Below are 23,650 nucleotides of genomic sequence, written 5' to 3'. Positions count from 1 at the left end.
GAGGTGATGCCACCCCTAAAAACGTTCCATTTTTACCAACTCAGAATTATATGTGTTACTATGATTTCAAAAATTTTTAACTGTTGACATTCTGAGATGAAATGCCCATATTATACAAAAGCAAAGTAGGCATTTTAAGTCACAAGTAGTTCAGATTAATTATGCTAGCTGGGGTCTCAAGAGGGATAGCCTTGATCTAGTATCTATGAGGAAGGGCTGCTGCCTTTAAGGACTGATTACTTGGTAATTAAAGAGAGTAGGAAATCAAAAAAGGCACAAAAATGAATTGTACAAGGCAGGGATATAGTGTCTAAAAGCAAGCATTTGCAGATATTTAGAGCTCCATATAATTCAGTTTATTATGAAATATTCTCCAGAGAGTTAGAAGGAATCCATTAAAGATTTCTCTCCTTGTACTAACAAAAAAATCTTAGACAACTTACTTCCCTTTATTCCTTTTCCTGATCTTCCTGGAAATGAGAACGTTCACTTTCCTGGAATATAAGAAGAAGAAAAGGAGGAAAAGGGAAAGAAATGTAAAGGGTAGCAACACTGACAGTCGCAATGTAGGCCAAAATGTTCCTTGGTGAAAAAGGGTAAGTACTTAACATGATGAGACACATACTCAAGTTAGACCATCCGTGGGTCAACTGCCTGTCATAGCCATGTCTGAGACAACTGTCGTCTAAGCTAGTATGATCCCCAGACCTGGCATTTTCTGGAGATAATGGGAGTGTATGAATTCTGGTACCCAGGGATGGATATCTTAAGATGTGCTAAAGAGGCACCACTTTGATCTTGCAACCAACCAAGACAAGACTTTTAGAGACCTATGAACTCAAGAGGTTTATGAGTGTTTTCTCATCTCCCTGCTTCCCAAAGCTATTACCCTTTCTGCAAGGCGCCCTTGAAGCAGCACAATGGAGTAAGGATGGATGGATGGATGGATGGATGGATGAAAACTTATCTAATTATATCATCAGTAAAAGCACCATAGTGATATAAGTAATATGGAGAGATAAGGATGGTCTTAGAAAGATATAACTGAAATGTAATTAGTGGTTAAAAGTCAAATTAAGTTTTCAATTCAACTACACAAATTCTTATTTAGGTTTCTCTTTTGGAGAGCAGCCATTTACAATTGAGAATACTCTATACCTTAATTTTAATTATGAATATACTAATATGTTGTTTAATTTCCTATCAATGAAGGCAATATTTCTTTTAAAAGAACTTGTGAATTTCAGATATTACATGAGTATCTGGGGGTGATAATGAAATAAGCCATCTTAATTAACATACACTGTTAACTGGGGCAAGAAGATAATTAGTGCATTAGTATTCATCTCTCTTCCCTTTACCACACAGATGGATTTTAGCCAAGATGTATACACCTATAGATAATATGGCTTTGAGGTACTGTTAAAAAAAATAAAAATAAAAACAACCATGTAACCGTAAGCATCCTAGTTTAGCCTCCTAGAAGATTATTTTGAAATTTCACCAACATCCCTCAGAGTCTCACCCTTGATCTGATTCCATGGACATGTATACTGGCTGCTTCAGGAAAAGCATGATTTGAATATTTAGTTTGTTTTTCTTTGTTGCTTTAATTCAATTTTGTCTACCGATGAAACCGAGATTTTAATTACTAGAGTTTCATTTTGTAGAAAATGCTAGCCCCTCCTGTTGAGTAAGATATTTTAGGGCAAAAATGAAGTTCAAAACTTAGGAAAGATGGCTCATGAGAGGAAAGGAGGAGCTGGTTTATAATGGGAAGAAACTATTGCTCATTGCAATACCATTTTATCATTTGCTCAAAAGAAGTATAAATAAGGTTGAATTAGTTTTGAAGTCCATTCTTTTGAAAATGTTATATATTTCAATTATTGATGATATGATAAGGGTATCTTTCAGAATTCATCATACTACATTAATTCATTGAGTTAGAAGTTTGAATTTCCATTCTCAATATAGTTACTCCTGATCCTTATAAAATCAAGCTTAAGCCATTTTTTTCTAAATTATTTCTTCCTTTGCTTGAGTTTCTAGAGGATAAATAAAACCTATCTAGTGATTTTCAAGAGAGTTGCATCACTAGGGAGATAGAAAATCCAAGTCGCTCATCATTACTTCTCAGAAAGAACACTAGAGGAATTGCAATTAGCTGAGCAGAGCTGTGCTCATTAGACATAGAGTGTGTATTTATCTCTCTTGCTCTCTCCTATATCAATCTACCATCTATGTCTTTATCATCTCTATCATCTATCACATTTTTATCTATCTTTATCTACATCATCTGCCTATCATCTATGTATCTATCACCTATCATATTTTTATTGATCTTTATCTACCATCTTTTTATCATCTATCATCTAACATCTATTTTTATCTACCATCTGTCATCTGTCTACCATCAGTCTGTCTACTTATCATTCAATCATCCATCCACCTATCTACCTATCTATATATCTCTCTGGTCTCAGTCCAACCTGCTTTTCCTGAAAGCCTTCCTTATATCTTTAGGGTAGAGCATAACATGGCAGGTGACACTAGAGCAACAATATCCCCAGGAAAACTAAGCAAGTTTTTCATTACCTGTCTTCCTAACAGCTGGAGGCCTAAATTCTTGCTCAGTTCTTTCTCACTTCATTTTTTCCCTCTGAAGCATAGATGTGTTAAGACTAAGGGCAGGATATAATTTATTCTTCAACATGGGGCACGAACACATTTGAGAGTGAAAGGAGACAACTTTAGCAATTCAACAGGGCAACAGGCATTCACCAGGAGTGCATGAAAACAGGGACTCATGATTATTGTGTCCAACATCTACTTACATTTAAAATCCAACTGCATTCTACTGTCACATAGTTAACTTTTATTCACAAATCTTATGTCTTCTTTGCATGGTTATGGTATTTTCCAAATTGAAAGATGAACTGACTTTATGTTTACTTCAAGACAGCCAGCCAATATGGCCCATAGATTTATATGGGTTTGCTCTGAGCTCACAGGTGTCTTGTTTGGTAATAATAAGAAATATTTATGACCTTTTCTGTCAAAAGTGGCAAGTTATTACCTGTAAATTGCCAGATGCATTGTTTAAAGTTTCCAGATGGATCAGTGTTCAGCTGCTGTTACTATAATTTTGTGGTATGTGCTGTCCTATCATTCTTGAGAAATATTCTCTTCCAGTTGGCACTTTCTCATTCCCAAATTACAGTAACATTTCAAGCAAGCCAATGGTTTATTCTAAGAGCACCATTGTGCTAAAAAGAGAAGAAAATGCCCCAGATACCTTGGCCAATGGATCCATTTTTGCCTTAGGAAGTAATTGAGCTAGGTCAAAAGTTGATGTTAAAAAACCTGTTTTATGCCATTGATCCACATCACTGTAAGGCAATGCAAAGTTGGACCCTAAAGCTGAATATCATGATTACTGGCTGGCTCCTTCTCATTAATTCATCAACTCTAGTAGCATCCTGTTGGAGCAAACAGTCTCAGAAAATAGGCATCAACATTTAATTTCAAATGTAAAATTCTTCATAGTCCCACTGGCATTTATTTAGTTTAATTGTATATAATTTCTTAAAATCTTAAGACCTATGAAAGCTGGGGGTGGGAAGGAGTGGCTGGTACCTTATTTGTTTAAGTCATGAAATATAGTAGAAAGGCAATATGTAGAGAATGTGCTTTCAGAAATTCAGGAGTTTGTTTACTGGAAGAGACATTTCATTTTCTAATATGAAGGGATTGCCATAAGAACATTATATGAAATTTTCCCCCTTTGATGCTATCCTTCTTCTTTCATTTCTAATAAATGGATTACTGAGATATTAAGATTCTGGAAGGTAGGGCTTTCAGAGCTGTAACTAGAGTCATATATTAAAAATTTGGTAACTGCAGGAGCCAAGCATCAAAATTACATCCATTCCCAAGGCCTTCTTGGAGGGGAATCGGCGGCAATGGTCAACCCAACCTTCTGACCTCAGCTGACTGGACAAGAGTGACATGAAGCTCAAAAAGGAATTCATGTAAAGGTTTTCCCGGGGTCTTCATTATGGTATCATGCCAAAATTCCTCCCATAAGAAGGATGGTAATTACATGAAAACTCTGAGGGAAATGGATGAGTTGGTTTATATAGGAGAATAAACAAGTTAAATGACACTGACAGGAGCAGGTGAAGAACAATGAAATACTGCTGCTAGAGGCTGACCAAATAATCCCTTCAGTTGAACTTCCAAGGATCCTGGGAACTTACATTAGGCACAGTTATGCTCTAGCTCCTGTTTTTCACAGGCCATTCCATATTCCACTAGGTTTCTCAGAGGCCTGATTGATGCTGTCCTGATGAGTCCTTATAAAAATCTTTCCAATGGGGAAATAACCTGAATGAGTCTGTTCTCCATTAGTAGAATACTGTCTAATTCCAAGGAAGAGAAAATTCTCCCTAAATAAAAATTTGATTTGACTTAAATTATATTTGACTTAAAAAATCCTTGGCTTGCCTCTAAAAAATGACCTCGGAGATAATATGTGAAATCACAACATTTTCAACAAAGTTTTGATTTTGTCAGGATTGGGTAACACCTAATCTGGATTTTATGCTGGGGAAGGGGACAGTGATTGTCACTTCCCAGATTCAGCCAATGGACCAAGGACAGGACAGCAACTTCCCCCTTCCCTTTATCTCATCTTCTGCCTTCTTGCCTTCCTTTCCCTCCTCTCCCTCTTCTTGTTCTTCTGCTACTTGTTAATGATCTTCATCTCCTCCTCTTTCTTCTCTCTTCTTCTCTGTCTCTCTCTAGCTCTCTTTCTGGCTCTACCTTATTAGAGTATTGTTACTATTTTCCCAGTCAACAGTATCAGTGACCACTGTCAGTGTTAATGCATTATAAACCAGAGGCTACTATTTGTGCATATTTTGAATCTAGAAAATGCAATCAACATCAGCTATATGCAAGATTTGTTGTAGGACATATCATACTCAGAATATTGACTACATATAATGTGTATGGAAGTGTTTCAGCTAATACTGTAATGTTGCCAATATGATGATACATGCTTTATGTATTGTACTTACTGTCAATAACTAATACTGGATGTTTGTTATAAAGGTAGTAAAATTAATTCAAAACCATTTATTTTTTACAAGTGTATCTTTGGTCTTTGATAGTCTCTGAAAGAGCTTAAAGCAATAAACTTGGAAACAAAATCATCATGTATTTGATTTCTAGACATGTATAAGAAATTACTTCTAAAAGAGAAATACTTCAAAGGCATATGACAGCCACTGTATTTTATTGCTATTATATGATCATTATAATTACCAGATTGAAAATTCACCACAAACAGGACTTGGAAATATATCTTTCAAGTGTATCTCTTAATGGCAAATAACCCTAATTAATTTTGAGGTACATTAATATGTGACTTAAATCTCAATCTAGAATTTTATTTCTGTGTAATTAAAATGAACTAATTCATAAGGAATCATTTTAAAATTTTATAGAAAAAATGAATCTCTTAAAGGTTGTATCTTCAGGTTAATTAAAAATGGTTTATTCCATTTCTGAGTTAATTACTGAAACTTAGAAGCCATAAATAGACATAATGGAAGAAATGCTTTTGTTGTCTATGACCTTCTAAATCCATGGTGAATTCATGAAATGTCTGTCTGCCCATGGGATACACAATTAAAATCATCACATGAAGGGCTTTTTATCCAATTAGATGGAAAATGAATTGTTTCTCCTTAATTTATTTCTTCAGGGAAAAGATATTCATTAAATTGTATTCTTTGTACCACGAGGCATTATTTGTCAGAGTTTTTCGAGTTTCATTTTTCTGCTAGCATTTTGCTGACTAAACCAATCATTTTCAGGAGCGACCATGAATATAAAAGTTGAGGTAGGCTCCATTTCATTCAAGCATTTAATTTCAAAGGTTGCTCTGGACTATGCTGTGCAAGAAACATTAGACTAGGGGGTGTTATTGCTCTTAGTTAAGGTAACAAAAGCCTGTGATTCTATGTTCCTTCGATACAGAAGCGGTCAGTTCCTTTTAAAACCAAGTTTGTATTTTGCCCCCTTTGAGCTCTGTCCATCTGCAAATCTAGGATTGCATGACAAGCAACTATAGCTGTCTATCTCTGGGTTTTCCCTGACCAGCCCACAGTACTCTATTCTGTGATTCCTTTGCCACTCAAATGACCTGCAAGAAAATGGAGCGATCTTGTAAGAAAGACAAATTAGGTATCACTCATTATTTTAAACCCTCCAAAGGCTTCTCATTATAATTAGAAAGAAATACTAAGTCTTTTTATGGCATGTTAAGACCCCATGCCATCTGCACCTCCTCATCTTCTGCTGATCTCCTAAGATCATTCAGCACGCTCCACCACAATAGCTGTCACTTGAACTTACTGAGCATTTTCCTGGCTTAGGGTACCCTGCATTTTTAATTGCTTCTATCTGGGTGAGTCTGGATGTTTGCTTGCTGGTTCCCTCTTAACCACTTAAGTCTTTGTTCAAATGTTACTTATTCAGGATGATCGTCAATGAATTCCTTATGTAAATCCCAACTCTGCCCATTTCTATTTCATTAGCTCTTTTAATTTTCTCTAATTAATTTTTGCATATATGCTATCTGTAATTGAATTGCCTTATGTATTTTTTAATTACTTATGTATTGACTTCTCTATCTCCTTATGAGTGTAGGGTCCATAAGGGCAAAACTTGGTTAGTATTAAAGGAATGCATGAAGAGAAAAATTCTCTCTCATTCTAGTTCTTTACAGTTCCTTATTGTTACTTCTTTTACTGCTTTGATTTCTAAGTCATTGTCAGTTCTTCAGGTTCCTTTCTTGACAATCTGGTTTAGGCTTGCTCTCTGTGCATCTGACTTCAACATCTCAACACTCGGGAAAAGGGAGCTGTAATGGAATGGAATCCTTGGGATGTGCCTTAGTGGCCTGGCAACATAGACAGAATGGTCCAGTTCTTATACAATCTTGACCCAAATGTTGAGGAAGAATTGATCTCTTTGTAATTCATTTAATTGATTCAAAAGGTAAACTAGGACCCATCAAAGTACATTTGTTTTCTGTGTGGGAAATAAGCAGTTATAAAGCCTCTGCTGAAGCCAGCTTATAATGGCTTGCAAAAGCCAATTGTTAAATATTCAGGAATTTTGAGAGCTGCTTGTTAAACTAACATGGTAAAAGCATTTATCCCACAAACACTGGCAAATGTGACATAAAAGGGCCTTGTCCTCCCAGACACAGTTCATCAATCCATCACCAAATATAGTATTATTTCTATGACTATCTTTACATGATTTTGCATTGACTAGTGTGTGAGCAAACTCACTCTTTCTCTAATGATGTAGACAAAAGGACTTCTGCTTGTTGAAGACATGTCTAGAGGGGATATATCCTAAAATCTGACCTGTTAGCATTCTAAAGTTCAGGATGCCCAGAACTAATTTTTTAAAAATACCTACACCTTCTTGTACTGATAAAGTACAGGAGGAGGGTGACTAAATTTCTACTCTCATATTAATCCTCCCGGGCTGCCATTGGTACTTTGTGAACCCCTGCTGACATGAAATATGCAAACAGAGCAAGACTCACTCACACAAGGTCAGAGACATATAACTTTAGTCATCAAATCTTGAAGCTCAAAGCAGTAGTCTGCTAATCTCCCAGAATCGACACCCTCTTTGGCATTTTAATAATCTGAGCTATTGGTTCACTAGTTAGAAATTTTTCTTTCTTCAAAGAGTATTGGTATGTGATGGCAGTTGAGGTGTTAGGGGACTGTCATGATGCCTAACAGTTACGGGAAGAGTTCAAATTCCCCACCTCTACAGAAGAGACTTTTTTTTTAATAAATTTATTTTTTATTGGTGTTCAATTTGCCAACATATAGAATAACACCCAGTGCTCATCCCATAAAGTGCCCCCCTCAGTGCCCGTCACCCAGTCACCCCCACCCCCTACCCACCTCCCCTTCCACCACCCAGTTTGTTTCCCAGAGTTAGGAGTCTTTCATGTTCTGTCTCCCTTTCTGATATTTCCCACTTCTTTTTGGAGAAGAGAGTTTTAAGTTTCAGGGGAGATTTCCATCCCAGTATGCCTTGAGCATATAAAGTATCAAGGCCAGTAGGCTTGCCATCCTCAGCGTTTCTTTTGTTCCCCCCCAAACCAGATCCTCATGAATCCTACTTACTATTAGGGCTGCTAAAATCTTCAAATATTAGTTCCTAATTTCCTATATGTGTAACTAAAAAAGCTGGAGTCTAGCACATGGCCTCTAAACTAGACTTTACCATAGCTATAATGGTGACCCAGCCTGTCAGAGCAAATGGCTGGAGATCTGACTTGAGCAGGGGCCTCAGGTCCTATCAGGGAATTTATCCAGCTCCACAGTAGCACAGAAGCTGGATCTTGCTCTTGCCACATCTCCCTTTTCCCAAGGACTCTAAGCACGGATATTTTCCCTTCTATGTTCCCATATGAGAATGTAATCTAGTCCATCTAAGAAGATGCCTGCTAGCAGAAATCAAGCCTGAAACACTGTGATCTTGGTAGCTCTGTAAGGCAGATACTACAATGCATCTAACACTGAGAGCAACCACCACTTCAAGGGTACAGAGTTCTCCCCACCTACTCCCCACATACACATACCCATGTGATGGCCTGCTCATCCTTACACTCATTTGAATGTCAAACAGTCTTTATCACATACAAGATGCTCAATCAACTTGGATGGGTAGATAAATGAATTTCTTACACAAGAAATGGGAGATTTGCCCCCCTCTTTTTTTCCCAAGGAGATCATTACGCTGTCTCTGACATAAAAGTGGAAATCAATCTCAGTGTCTTTAGAATATGAAGCTGTGTCCCTCCTTTTCCCTAGAAGTCTCTTTCTTAAAATATGGGCAAATAAAGTTGAATGTGCCTATCACCTCATACTTTCACCTGGGTAATTGTGGACTTGTCTTCCGGCCCACAGTAATCTTTGCTGACAAAGCTGGAGATTCTGGAGAACCTAGGGTGAGCTTAAATGGGAAGAAAGGACAACCAAATAAAGGGCATAGGAAAATCATGTAACATCCTCAGCCTAAATAGGGGTTATGGCCTCAGCCTAAATAGGGGTTATGGCCTTAGCTATACAGGGGGCAGACTCAACTGGAATAATTGGTGACTGAAAATTAATTTTCCACACAGCACAGGCCAAACAAATCAGCAGAGAATAAGAAAACAGAACTGATTGGAGTCCCACCTCTATCATTTTCTAAACTGGGTAGAATTAAGTCAATGATATAAATTATCTGGCTATCACTTTTCTCATCTGTAAAACGAGACCTTATTATTTGTTGAGGAGATTACAAAAGAAAAGCACGCGAAAAATCACTCCGTAATGCATTTTCAGATTTATTCCTGTGTTTAGCAATTATTTACCAAAAATAAAATTTTATAATGTAGCTGCACATGTTACTGTCAGCTATAACTGTTTTGTATTTACACATACTGCGTGATGTTGTCGCTATGCTAATATTACCATTTTTACTAAGAAGTAGAATGGAACAGTGTCTCACCTCAAGATACGCTGAGTTCCTCTCTGACCTGTGACCTTGATTGTCAGCAGCCAATTGTATGTACAACCCTCATTTGGCCCCAGCCTGGAGAGCAGGTGTTAGTAGGAGGTTTATGGAAGGAACTCAGGGAAAGAATTGTTTATTTCTCTTTCCACATTTGTTATCCTTGTGACCCTCAGCACTGTTGCCATCATGAGTTATGACATGAATGCCAAATCTGCGGAAGGGCATCTGTCTATCAGCGTGAAGGTGATTCAACAGTTCATGCTTTCCATTTTGAACCAAAATGGCAGGAACATCTGCCCACACACTAAAGGGTGAGAGAATCCCTTTTAACAGTTTCATTAGAATTTCTAATAGAGGGATCCCTGGGTGGCGCAGCGGTTTGGCGCCTGCCTTTGGCCCAGGGTGCGATCCTGGAGACCCGGGATCGAATCCCACATCAGGCTTCCGGTGCATGGAGCCTGCTTCTCCCTCTGCCTATGTCTCTGCCCCCCCCCCCTCTGTGACTATAATAAATAAATAAAAATTAAAAAAAAAAGAATTTCTAATAGAAAATTCAGTAGGAAGTGGTCACCAGAGCATATAAAATTCCAGGCCAAACTGTGCCCATAGGTACCCACAGCTTTACTCTAACTCGAAGAAATCACTTTCTGCTCTACCCTCTGCTTGATCATCCACCAACATGTTTTGAATGCAAAAAACTTAATGCTTGATATTACAAAGAACACAAAGGAATTATTACAAGGCCTTCAGTGCCCTCTTAGCTGGAGGGTAGGCTCTGCTCCTTTTTACTTTAATTCTTATTTTTATTTTTTAAAGATTTTATTTATTTATTCATGAGACACAGAGAGAAAGAGAGGCACAGACACGGGCAGCAGCCGGCTCCATTCCATGCAGGGAGCCCGAGTAGGACTCGGTCCCAGGTCTTCAGGACCACACCGCTGAAGGCGGTGCTAAACTGCTGAGCCACCAGGGCTGCCCTCTGCTCCTTTTTAAAATGAACTGTGGCTATGAGAGGTTTTCATCTTTAAAAAAAAGGGCAACTATAGTTTTAAAATTTATTTGGATGACTTGCTTCTATGGGCTTGGGTGTCGACCTTTCCACCAGGTCTGCCTATCTTTTGAGTCAAGGCAGAGACAAGAAACTCCTAAAGTTCTCTGCCACCATTTTACACCAAAGTTTTCAGTGGGTCGCCTAAGGACAATAAAACATGTACCTTGGTTGTCAATCATTAGTCTTTCCCAGCACAAGTGAACATGAAGACTTCAATATTTCATAGGCCTTTGACTACAGATGAAAACACAAATTTTTCAGGTGTATGTTATATGCTTTGAAAGAGACAGACATATTTACCTTGAGATTCCTTTTATTTATTGTGCCAATAATCAGTGTATTAGAAGCTCTCACCCTTTGACAGTTGTTCTAAGGACCAGAAATAGTTCTCTTGAGGTCAGAAGTTAATATCAAAGGAATGTACCACGCCCTATTTTTGAAATCTGCTGCCTAACCTCAAAGACAGTTGAACTCCAGAGCATGCCTCAAAAATGGGCTTCACAGACACAGGTCAGTCAACCACAGAGATGAGCTCAGAGCAATGATCTTTCCTGAGTGAATTCCAGCAACCTCAAAAGAAACTTCACTCTAAGATATGGATTCAGGTTGCAGGATGGGGTCTTTTTAAGAGAATAAGAAAGGTGTATGAAAGATTGTTCAGTCAATGTAATATTTCATCTTCCATATTCCTCCACCTTTTTCTTTTCCCCTCGCCACTAATTTAGTTTAGTTCTTATGAAAAGTAAACAAAAAATATAAAGAAAGATGGGAATTCACTCTATAATTGAGGCTTGGGATTTAATAGAGGGTGGAGTGTACTCACCTGTCACCTTCTGGCTTCAGCAGACTAGAAACTGACTTCTTTGCCTTATGTTATGGAGACACATTCTTCAGCACAACAGCATACTTGCAAACTCCTCCTTACTTTGCATTTCTTGCTTGTTATCTGGTTTATGTCTTACTCTTAATCATATTCACCTCTGCCTCCTCTCTCTCAGTCCTCTCATCTCCCTTTTTACCTCTTTGACCTCTACTCACACTTCATATATGCCTAGGGTTTAATTATGAATATGAACTGCAAGTTAAAAAGCAACAGGAAGAATCATCAAAGTTTAACCAACCCATGCATGGCCTATCTCTTAACACTAAATCATTTTAAAAGGTATCTTTAAAAGTGAATATTTTTATTTTTAAAATCTTTTTTTTAAAAAAAGATTTAATTTATTTGAGAGAGAGAGAGAAAAACAGAGAGCATGACCAGAGGGGAGGAGGCAGAGGGAGAGGGAGAAGCAGACTCCCTGCTGAGCACTCAGAGAGCCCAAGGTGGGGCTTGATCTCAGGACCCTGAGCTCATGACCTGAGCCAATGGCAGACACTTAACCAACTGAGCCACCCAGGGACCCCAAAAATGAAGATTTTTAATAAGGGGACTTGTGTGTGTGTTCTATAGGCACACTTTACCACATTTGAACATCTCATGAAATCTTCAAAGCTAAAACTGATGACTCAATTGAAAGAGTACAACCAACATTTTAAGGGAGAAAGAACAAACATAAGTGGATATATATACACATATATGTATTTACCTGCTATAAATCAATGTATAAACACATTTACAAAAATCTAGTTATATAATTTTGAGAATGATAGCAGTAACATTAGCATCAGATCATAATGGTCTATAGCAGAACACAGAATGTAAGCTTATACGAGACTGGGCATGGTGTGGTCAAACATTCTGCTCATACCTCAGAGCATTTTTGGACAGTTTCATAGCCATACCCTTCTGAGCACAGAAACCATCCTAATCCATAGTTTCAAGAGTAACTTTAAGTATCTTTTATTGACAGTTGGGTTTTTATGATTTTGTTGAATGACAGGAATCATTCACCTCAAGAGCTGAGATATCCTCACTTTCCTGTCACCTGGAAAAGAGCAGGTGACCTTGTTCCCTTCTACTACATTTTCAATCACATCTCTTTTCCACAAGTCTCTTGGTGTGGCCTAATTTCTAACCCCAAGCAATATATACACAAAGTGATGTGATTTCATCATTTTTGTTTCTGGGCTAGGCAATTTTGTCAAGAATAAAGGAAAATGTGTTGTTTTGTAACAATGAGAAAATTCATATAGGATGAAGTGCCATGTTATGCTGTTTGAAATAGAATATTTAGTAGCCTACAAAATGACTGCTGCTCAGATGAATAGAGTAAGATTAAGTCACAAGCTTTTGTTAATCATATGTGCATCCACAAAGCCCTATGGAAAAGGTTAGACTCTTCTAGAAGTCTCACTAAATGATCTTTTCATTGTCTGGTCATGACCATAGCTTTCAAAATCCAAATTTATCCCAATCATCAAATAATATGTACAAGAGAATGTGACTAGGATGTTCCCTCTTTGATCACAAGGGACATGTTAATGTGTATGGGCTCCACTGGATGACCTTCAGTATTAGATGCTGAGATCTTCTTTCTTTCCTCTTTATCTGAACAAGGAGCCACCACTCACCCCAACCTCCAGCCATGCTTGTCCTTTTTCTTCCTCCCCCCTTTGCGAGTCTCAGCAAACAAGCAAATACTCTTGGGAAAGTGTACTGTTCACCCAAAAGAAGTGAAAAATTCAGAATAGAAAGTAGTTTTATGGGCAGCCCCGGTGGCACAGCGGTTTAGCGCCACCTGCAGCCCGGGGTGTGATCCTGGAGTCTTGGGATTGAGTCCCACGTTGGGCTCCCTGCTTGGAGCCTGCTTCTCCCTCTGCCTGTGTCTCTGCCTCTCTCTCTGTCTCTCATGAATAAATAAATAAAAAGCTTTTTAAAAAAAGAAAATAGTTTTACTTAAACTGTTAAAGTAAAACTCTTTTAGTCTTATTAAAATAAGTAAGTCATGGGGGTAAAAAGTAGAGCATAGGGAACATAGTCAATAATGTTATAATTTTGTATGGTGACAGATGGTAAATATCCTTACTGTGGTGAGCATTTCATAACATACACAATTGTCACACTCCTGAAATTAATATAAAATTGTATGTCAACTATACTTCAATGAAAAAAAATAATAAAGTTAGTTTTTCTAGATCATACACAGGTCACTAATGTCACTAAATGCGGAGTGTGGACCTGGTTGGCATTAAAATGAGTATCTCGTTCTTTGCAACAATTCAATGACTATTTATGTCAGCGATTTCTTCCTAACCTCCCTGCCTGAACTCTCAACTCCTGCTTGAATGGACTTCTTCCTTCTGAAAGCATTAAGAATGCCTTCCTTCCTTGTTTAAGAAAGAAGAAAAGTAAGAGCACTGCCACCAAATCCTCATTGCTGTGGATCTCTGAAGTCTCTCCATCCTCACCCCAGACTCTGCTTTATTTCCAGGGCTTCTGTCTACTTCTTTTTTGTTGACCTCCAGTATAGCTTGAACACCATGTCTATGGTCTCAGATGAATGATAGTTACGGAAAATTACTAGAACTGACCCTCATGTTGAACCTTAGACTAGCGAAGTCTAATTTTCACTCCTAACTACTACAGTTCCCTCTGGTACAATTTTTCTCTCATGGTTCTTGAAGCTTCGGAAGGTCATCCTAAGGCCAGGCTACTACATGATTACACAAAGTGGAGTGATAATCAACTATTTCCTCTAAGCATTTCACTGATTTTCTCCTCTTAGCTTCAAATCTAATCTGAATGAGAGCTTATAAATCCTCCCTGGACATATCCACTCAACTTTTTCAATCAATCTCTTCCTTTCCCTGTTTTTTTTTTTTTTTCTTTTCTCTCTTTTTTCCCATTTCCTTCTCTGGGGCAATTCTTAGTTTGAGTAAACTTTCCGCTTACTTGAACTTCACCACCCCTCTTTTTTGGAAAACAAAACCAAACATGAGAACATACTTTCTCAAATCTCTCATTACTTAATGTGGATCCTACTTCTAAGATCACCCACGTTTCTTTAACCTTTAACAACTGCTCTCATCCTACTGTTCTCGACTCAACACGAGGCAGTATAAAGGATTTGACGTGTTTATTTCAGCATGTTTCTTTCAAAGCTCTTTTGTACATCCGTTGCACACCTATAATTGTTCTTCTTCTAAAGTATAATCTAATATGCCCAAATTATATTTTAATATGAATACTGACAAAAATCACCATGAAAACATTTTTTTTGTCCCCTTCTTTCTTTGCTCTTTTCCCCTCTCTCATTGCAAGTACTCTTTCTCTCCAAGTTAGGATTTTCAGTTTTTGTGACACTTTCTTTTTTCAAATCATCCTTTCTTATCACCTTGTCTGACATTTCCTCCATACCCAAATACGTTCAGAACCAAACTCACACATACGCAAGTTAGGAGATAAGAGGTGACAAAGTTTTGTTCTTTTTGTTTTAGTGTCAACCCATGAAAACAAGAAAGAGAGAGATGGAAGGGACAGAATGAAAGCAGAGAAAGAGTAGAAGCACCACACGCTAGATGGAGAAAGTGAGTTCATGAAGGAACAACCGGGAGAGAAATTTGACATAGACCCAAAAGAGAAAAACTGGCTACTTGTCTCATGACAACTTAAGTAACAAAAGCTAGAGTTATAAAAACCACCATGCAATTTTTGTACATTCCTCCATTAGTAGACTATCATGGCTTAGAATTGCTCTGCAAGTCCACTGACCTGACACACAAATTGTCCACTCTTTTACCTAGGCCACTTTAAAAGACTGAGCACATACCTGCCTTAAAAATAATTATTTTTAAAAAGGTAACGACCCAGAACAAGGAACCAGACAATAACATTTCACCATCACATTTACGTATTTCAATAGCTCCAGCCATTTTATGTTGAATTATCTCTTATCTGTTATAATCATTTGCTAGAACATCCCCTCTTTTTTCCAAATTAGGAATCTATTCCCTTTGAAATGGAACCAAAGCCTGCTTGAATGACATCAAATGGACAGCTCCTCAAAACTGGATCTAAGGAAAGGTTAATGAAAAACAACAACAACAACAACAACCTAATTCTTCCTTCATGTTAAGCCACAATGATTGCTATCCAAGTCATATAAAATTCAGCTTCCAAAGAAATGTGCCCCTGTTTTTTACCTTAATGTCAGTCTTTCCTTCATTTTTAAGGCTTTCTATCACCCCACATCTGCATATATATTGTTTCTTTCCACCCTGTGATTCTTCATTTTCCCTGTGACCAGTTTGTCTTTCTTTGCTCAATCCTGTCATTCTGTATTTTTATCTTTTCCCAAGTCCCAGTGCCAGAGACAGAATCTGTTATGTTGTTAAAGCAAAAAAAGATCAGTATCATTGTTGAAGAAAACCCTAGTAATGCTATATTAGTAGCTTGACCTATTTAATACTTTAGATGCTTCCCCAAATTAGAATTGGATTAGGAGAATATATGATTTGGTTCTTTCTTTCATTCTTTTTAATCTGAAGGTAATTATATCTAAATATACAAACATGTAGCACTGAGAGGCCTGATAAATGCAAATGTTGTTGAGTCAGAAGAAGGTGTATGCTATTTATAGTGGAATTATGGAATTTACCAAAAAAAAAATGCAAAGGCAAGAAATCAGGTTCAAAGATAAGGCAATAGAGAATTAGGGATGATCATTTTAGTATAAAGTAATGCATTCTTACATGATGAACTGTCCTATTTATTGAGATTGCTTTAGATTTTGTCTCTGGATTAATTTTGCATCAACAAAATTTAGCACCTCCAGCCCCACTCCCTCAGTACAATTGCTAATATAAATCACCAAGATACCCAATGCAGCTTCTGAAAGAACATCTGCCACACATGGGCAGCTGGATGTTGTTACTGACATGAAGAGATCAAGAGAAGCCACTTTATATTCTCCATTCAAATGACATTGTACTACTGACAATATTTTGACTGCTCCTAGCTAAATCAGGGGTAGGAGAGAATTTAAAATCTAAAAATTCTATCTCATGTTTTTAATGTTGGTCACCTGATGGAATAGGAGAACTTGAAAGGTAATGTTTCCCAGATGCTCAGTCACTTTCCTAAAATGTGTTCATTACTTGATGTGAAAAAAAACTCTACCTACCTCCCTACTTACCATCATCTCTCTCCTACCTTCTCCTCTTCCCCAAAACACCAGAAAATATTTTAGACCATGTATGCTATAGCAACAGACAACATCTCAGGAGCTTCTAAGAAATTATTTTTGTTTTCCCTCCATTTTGGATCAATGACAGCTCCATCTTCTATCATCTTTACAGGAATACCAGGCTCACAGGGAAGAATCTACTTAGAGGATCTCCAGGCTTATGACAGAAGAAGAACAACAACAACAAAATGGCAAACTATGTTCCAGTTCTTAACATGTCTAACTAGAAAGACACTTATCACTTCTACTCCTGAGTCAAATGGCCAACCCTTAATGTAATATGGCAGAGATTTATAATGTGTTCCCCAGGAGGGCAATCGTAAGGAATGACAACATTAATATTACAACATTTACTGTTTTAATATGTTACTTGTTTAAACTTCCTGATATTTTGAGGAGAATTTTTACCTTCTATATTTATGAAAGATATTGACCTACAACTTTTATTTTTTAGCATGTCTTGATCTGGTTCTCGTGTAAGGTTATGCCACCCTCAGTAAATAAGTTTTAGAAATTGTTTCCTCCTCCTTTATTTTCTGAATTTACATAACTTAGGCATATTTTTTGTTCTTAAATGTGGGCAGAATTCACCACTTAAACCTTCCAGTTTTCTTTGTAAAAATGATTAGGACTCTAAATTTAAAGTATAGGCGTATTCAGATTTGTGTGTGTGTGTGTGTGTGTGTGTGTGTGTGTGTGAATTTTAAGTTGTTTTGAAGAAACTTGTCAATTTCATCTAAATAATCAAATGTATGGCCGTAAAGTTGTTGGGAAACAATCTTTTTGTGTTTTGGCATGATCAGGGCTTTTTGTGCAACAATTGCTGACAAGCTGAGTTAAAGGATGAGTGAAGGGCAAACCATACTTGGTAGTTATTTATAATGGATAGACATCTACAGAGACTCTTACAGGTTTATTTGCACTTGAGCAAGTTGTTTGCATTCCTAAGTGTAATGAACCTAGGGACTTCCCTTCCTCCATTCAAACAGGACTTGTTTAACATCTAGAATAAAGGTCACTCTGCCTCTGCAAAAGAAGGAGGGCTGGCAGTGACTCCAAACTATTGTTTGAGTTCCTATGCTGTGCTACAGACACCTCTCATCTATACAGGTGACCTGTGCCCTCATCGTAGCACTTTATGAGGAATGGGGTATGGAGAACCTAAGATGCTTTCTAAGTAAATAATTGGTGTCCTCTCTGACCCAGAATCCCTACATTTTTGTCAGAGGAGTATTAATAAATGTAGATACAAAAAATTTTATCAATATTTCTTCAGATTATTTCTCTGGTTTATCTAGATGCATTTTTCTTTCTTGCTTATCTTGCGTATCCTCTTTCTTGGATCTCAAAATCAATGTGTTTTATGGAAGTGGGAAAATTCAACTATCTCTTCAATATTTTCCCAATACCTAGAAACCACTGCCCTGTGTATTTGTTAAGTTTATAGCTGTTTACAGGAGGAAGAGTAGTCCAGAACCAGTTACTCTTTAGTGGTTTGAAATGGCATGTCTACCATTTTTGTAACTGTTAATGACTCTGTAATCAATATATCCTGCCAAGTGTCTCTTTTTAAGCTTTCAATATATATGCCACCCTTCTACTTTTTAAGTTATGATGTCCCACACTGAGTTAGCTCGAATTCAAAATCTAGTTCACAGATAAATTCATTCACCACTCCTTCAAACCTCTTTATTTCAAGAATGGCATCAGCAGTTACTCATGCTTCTGAGACAAATATCTTAACAATAAATCTAAAACTCAACCTTTCATTCATCTTTGTGGTTGACAGGACAATGTCCCCCTCTCCATAATGTCCACATCTGGACCTATGGAACCTATGAAACTGCTACTTGGGGATCCCTGGGTGGCGCAGCGGTTTAGCGCCTGCCTTTGGCCCAGGGCATGATCCTGGAGACCCGGGATCGAATCCCACATTGGGCTCCCAGTGCATGGAGCCTGCTTCTCCCTCTGCCTGTGTCTCTGCTTCTCTCTCTCTCTGTGTGACTATCATAAATAAATAAAAATTAAAAAAAAAAGAAAGAAACTGCTACTTGACATAGCAAAGGAGACTTTGCAGATGTGATTTAGGTAAGGATTTCAAGATGAGATTATCCTGATAGGTACAATGCAACCACAAGATCCCTTTAAGAGACAGGTAGGATCATAAAGCAGAGGTCACAAGGTTTTGAAGATGCTGCAATACTGCTTTAAAGATGGAGGAAGGGGCCACGAGCATCTAGAAACCAGAAAAGTCAAGGAAACAGATTCTCCCTTACAGCCTCCAGAGGAACACAGCTCTGTCTCACATTAAGTTGAGCCAAATAAAACAGGTTTCAGACTTTGATCTCCAAAACTCTAAGATAACAAATTTGTGTTATTTTAATTCACTAAGTCTGTGGCAATTTGTTACAGTAGCAATAGGAAACTAATACAATTCTCACTATCCTGAGGAAACAATCTCATTCTGTTAGGTCCTTGTCATTCCTTATCCCATGCCACTGATCATACATGCCTCCTCTCCAGGTCTACTTGACCAGCTTCTAATCTTTTCTTCCCACCATCAGTTTACCCTGCAGCAACCACACCTAACTACTCTCCTCCTATCTAAACATAATGATGGTGCTAGAGTGATATTCCTAAAATTATAACCCATTTGTGACATTTCTTGTTTAAAACTCTCCAAAGGATTACAATGCTTTCAAGATAACTTCAAATACAAGGACCTTCATATTCACCCTGCTTCCTGTTGTCTGTTTTCATTGTCCGCTACCTACTCCTCATACTCTGCTCTTCATCATCTGGATAGCACTCCAGGGATGTCACATTCATAATGTGCTCACCCTTCCTTTCCTTCTCTATTTACGACATTCAGTTAGTACTCATTGAGTAAATGACTATCATTTCCCTATCATCATGAAACCAGATTAATTTAACCTCATCAGTCTGATATTCAGACTAATGCCCCACATAAATACATCTGCCCCAAATAAATACATCTGATGTATTTACACATATAATATTTCTTTACACAGGGCAAACAACATCGTTTACCCACACTGTGGGAAAATGCCTATTCCCATTGGTGAAAAAGAGTTAATTTTCCAAATGAAACAAATGATAATAGAATCTTCTTTCATAGCAGTGTTCATTTACAGGCCTACTGAGGAAATATTTATTAGCTTAACTACCTGCTATCAAACTGGAGTTGTGAGGGTATGACCCTTCCCACTGTCTCACATACTAATTAACGTAAGTCCATTCAGAAATGCAGCTGCTTGTTCTTTCATTACAACCTGAAAAATCTGATAATGTCATTGTCTTTAAAACTCTGTCCTCGAAGTTGTTATGCTGCATATAATATCTAAAAAGAAGAGTAAAACAATTCTGACATAGGACTATTATAAAATTATGTACAGAGCATATACAACTCAGACTGGGGACAGGGCAAGAGGAACATGAAGATTCCATAAATCAGTACTACTCGAGTTAATAGTTTAAGAAAAAAAAATTCAATGGCAGTCACAACAAAGAGGATTTGAATAAACAAATGTATAGAACGTGAAGCATTGACATGCATTTCAGAGATCTGCTCATAGTTTACTTTCACTGGAACATGGAAAAAATGTGTATGGGGATCAAGGGGAATGGGTAGATAAGGAGACAGTGAAGTAGGTGGACATGGAAAAGGTCTCATGAATATAGGAAACTGCATCTCCTAGAAAATGAGGATGGTTTTTCACAGAAGTGTGGCGTGATCAAAGTTGTTCTTTAGGTAATAATTTGTCAGCAGGATTTGACTGGCTGACAGAATTTCCACAACAATGAAAAAAGGAAAACTTGTTAAGATTTTATAGACATGGAGATGAGACAATAATGAGATTATGGCACAGGGATATGGCACTGAGATTGAAAAACAAGGTTACGCTGGAGTATTATTTGAGAGTTAATATGGGATGCTGTAGGTACAAAAACAAGGGCTTTGGTTTGGGACATAGATGTAATCCCATCCCAGCTACTTCTTAGAATAGTTATTGAAGCAAACTCAGGCAGGGTAATAATACTTACTTCATTTGTGGAATGAGATATATCATATAAAAAGGAACGTGTACAGTTTGTGGTGATAGGTGCTCAGCAAATGAAAGATGTTTGCAATTTATATACACCAATCACAGAGTTTGGCCACTGATTAGATGTAAGAAGTATAAACGTAGTAGGAATGTAGGATTAGTCTAAAATTTTCAGCTTATATTACTAGATGATTTCTGGTAACATGTACTAAGGCATTGAGAAAGAGAAACATCAATTTCGGTGAGAAAAACAAGTCTTAAAATAGATTTTCAACTCTTCCAACTACAACAATAGTGTTATGAAAAATACAGCCAATACTCATTTTTTAATCACACCTTTTTACGATCTTGCATTTATTTTTGTGTAATAATGTCATATAGCAAACAAGAACGTAGACTCAGGAGTCAGGATGCCTAGATTCAAATCCCAGTTCTACTGTTTCCTAGATGTGATCATGGGCAACTTACTACATTTCTCTGTGACTCTATTTCCTCATTTGTAAAATCTCAGAGACTATGAAAATTAAGTAGGTTAACATTTTTAAAGTGCTTCCAACAGCATGTCCTCACTCTGATACAGAAGTTTAAGATATATTCTTTATATTTTGATTAGTTGTTCAGTAGCCTTATAAGGAGAGTCTCCCCAAAACCCTTCCTGCTTCTACATCTCTCTCTAGTCCTCCTGATAAAATAAGCAAAAGCTTAGTTGGGAATTCAGAAGTCTCTGACATTCACTTAATATGACAGATTAAGAAACATGATCATTTTACAAAGCAAATTTTAGATATGATGCATGCTGAGCATCATACATTTGCTGTGGGGGTATTAAAACCGTCTATACTCTATACTTGACAAATGAAATTCCATATGCATAGCAGATTTACAGGGTAAAACTTGTTGAAATTTACAACTGCTAGAAGCCTCCAAAATAAAACTTTCTTCTCCAGGAAGTTGTTTTTTTTCCTTAACTTTATTAGAAATATATAATAAAGAGAAATTCTTATATGCCTAAATCAAAATGTCAATAGTTTTACAAAGGTCTGTGAATGTTACATTCTGGCATAGAATCAATTATATAAATTTTTCAACACCTAAATATATCTCTTAACTTTGGGTAAGTCCAGTTGCATTATGCGGAGAGTTTTATGTTTTGAAAAATTATGATAGCCAGCAGTAGAAAGCCTATATAATTTACCACTTCACAGAATATAACTTTTAAAAAATACCACCTACTGTAGTTTATGTGAAGAAATAACAGATTTGGAGGTCAATTCTGTAATTTATGGTAAGAGAATAAATGACTTACTATCATAAGATTTCTCCTTTTGATTCCAGGCATACATCCTGTAGACACCTAGGACAGAATTATAGTTCAGCCAGAGTTATGCCTAATTATGGCTCACAGTCAGAATATCCATATTTTAACCAAAAGAGCGACCTGTAATTAGCTCTATGAGCCAGCTCCTGCATGGTTGGCATTGTGACTTTCCCAAATACATCTGATGAACCTCACCAGGTTCTCCACAGCCTATTTCATAAGTAATACTAAATCTAATCTTTTAAAATATTTTATTCATTTATTAATGAGAGACACACAGAGAGAGGCAGAGACATAGAGGTAGAAACAGGCTTCCTGCAGGGAGCCCGATGTGGGACTCGATCCCTAATATTTTTGCTATATTAATCAAAATTACTATCAACAAAATGCTTTTTCAAAAAGAGTACTCAAAATGGCATCTTTTGCTTGTTATATATAAAAAACAAAAAGCAGGAACATTTTAAAAAATATAACAAACATGCTGTGTTCTGCTCAGAATAAAAGGATATGTTTTCGCAGACTTTCCTCAAATGTGATGTTAGAGAAGGAAGAGAAACATGATAGGTAAGATGACTTTTTCCTCCCTCCATCCCATTCTCATCTATCCCCTAAGCGGGATCCAAGTTATAAACTGTTTACAAAACTTCTAGACCAATTTACTAATTCTGAGGTGTATGTGTGCACACACGTGCACATGTTCAATAGAGCTTTTAAAATTTACAAGTATTATGTCAATTCTATTAAAATGTGTACATTATTCTACCATTGGATTTTCTTTTTATGTCAACATTGTATTTTTGAGAACCATTCAAACTGCTAAACTGTTCTGTTTCATTCTTTTCAACTGCTACGGTGCTAAAAACTTTGCATGGCTTACCGGGGGTTGATAGTGCGGTTGACAGTGGACTTCCCATCTGAAACCAGGGAGGGGCCAGAAGACATAGCACAACATTTTTCAGCTTCTGAAAGAAAAGAACTGGCGACAGCACTGTTTTATTCCATGATTTCATGATTCATAAATACATGTTTCTGAATGTTCTGTACCACTGACCTATTTGACTTTTTCTGCTTTAGTAGAGCACGATTTTAATTACCCAGGTTTATTAAAAAAAAAAAAAAAGAAGTGTTCATATCTGGAAATCAATTTCCTCTTCACTGTTTTTAATATATTCTTGGCCATTTTTGGACATTTATACTTCTATATAAATTTCGTAAGAATTTTGTTAATTTCTACCAACACTTGTTGGAATTTGACTGGAATAATGGTATCTTGAAGACAGTCAATTTTCCCATCAATGAAAATAGTAGAGTTTCCTTTAATTTAGGATATATTTTGTGTCTTTCAATAATATATTTTTTATATTATTACAGTGTAATAATATTTTATATTATTACACTTCTTTATTTAAACTTATTTCTACAAATCATAAATCTGTTGTTCCTTCAGTGAGCCTCAATTTATAATACTTTTTATTGTATC

At 37.0% G+C, this 23,650-nt stretch overlaps 1 protein-coding gene across 35 annotated transcripts in view; it reads right to left on the bottom strand.

Annotated features, from left to right (window-relative positions):
- LOC144321940 (uncharacterized) overlaps window positions 1-23,650 on the bottom strand; it is a 194,682-nt gene that overhangs the window by 159,627 nt on the left and 11,405 nt on the right. For 6 of the 35 annotated variants that reach the window (XR_013387467.1, XR_013387461.1, XR_013387470.1 and 3 more), the window contains 3 exons: window positions 23,048-23,146; window positions 22,159-22,206; window positions 444-494 (listed from right to left, as the gene is read on the bottom strand). Coding sequence is in view for 13 of the 35 variants with exons in the window: in XM_077911293.1 (XP_077767419.1) it covers window positions 10,881-10,894; window positions 22,159-22,206; window positions 23,048-23,132 (147 nt within the window). In the remaining 22 variants the exon portion in view is untranslated. Of the gene's footprint in view, window positions 1-443; window positions 495-9,149; window positions 10,936-22,158; window positions 22,207-23,047; window positions 23,159-23,650 lie in introns of those variants that run through there. The other 29 variants (XR_013387469.1, XR_013387472.1, XR_013387471.1 and 26 more) reach the window with 10 other exon arrangements.

This window comes from Canis aureus, chromosome 10, assembly GCF_053574225.1.
Source record: "Canis aureus isolate CA01 chromosome 10, VMU_Caureus_v.1.0, whole genome shotgun sequence".
In the NCBI taxonomy this organism is placed as follows: Eukaryota; Metazoa; Chordata; class Mammalia; order Carnivora; family Canidae; genus Canis; species Canis aureus.
The sequence above is the reverse complement of the archived record's forward strand: the minus strand, read 5'-3'. Positions and strand labels throughout refer to the sequence as shown.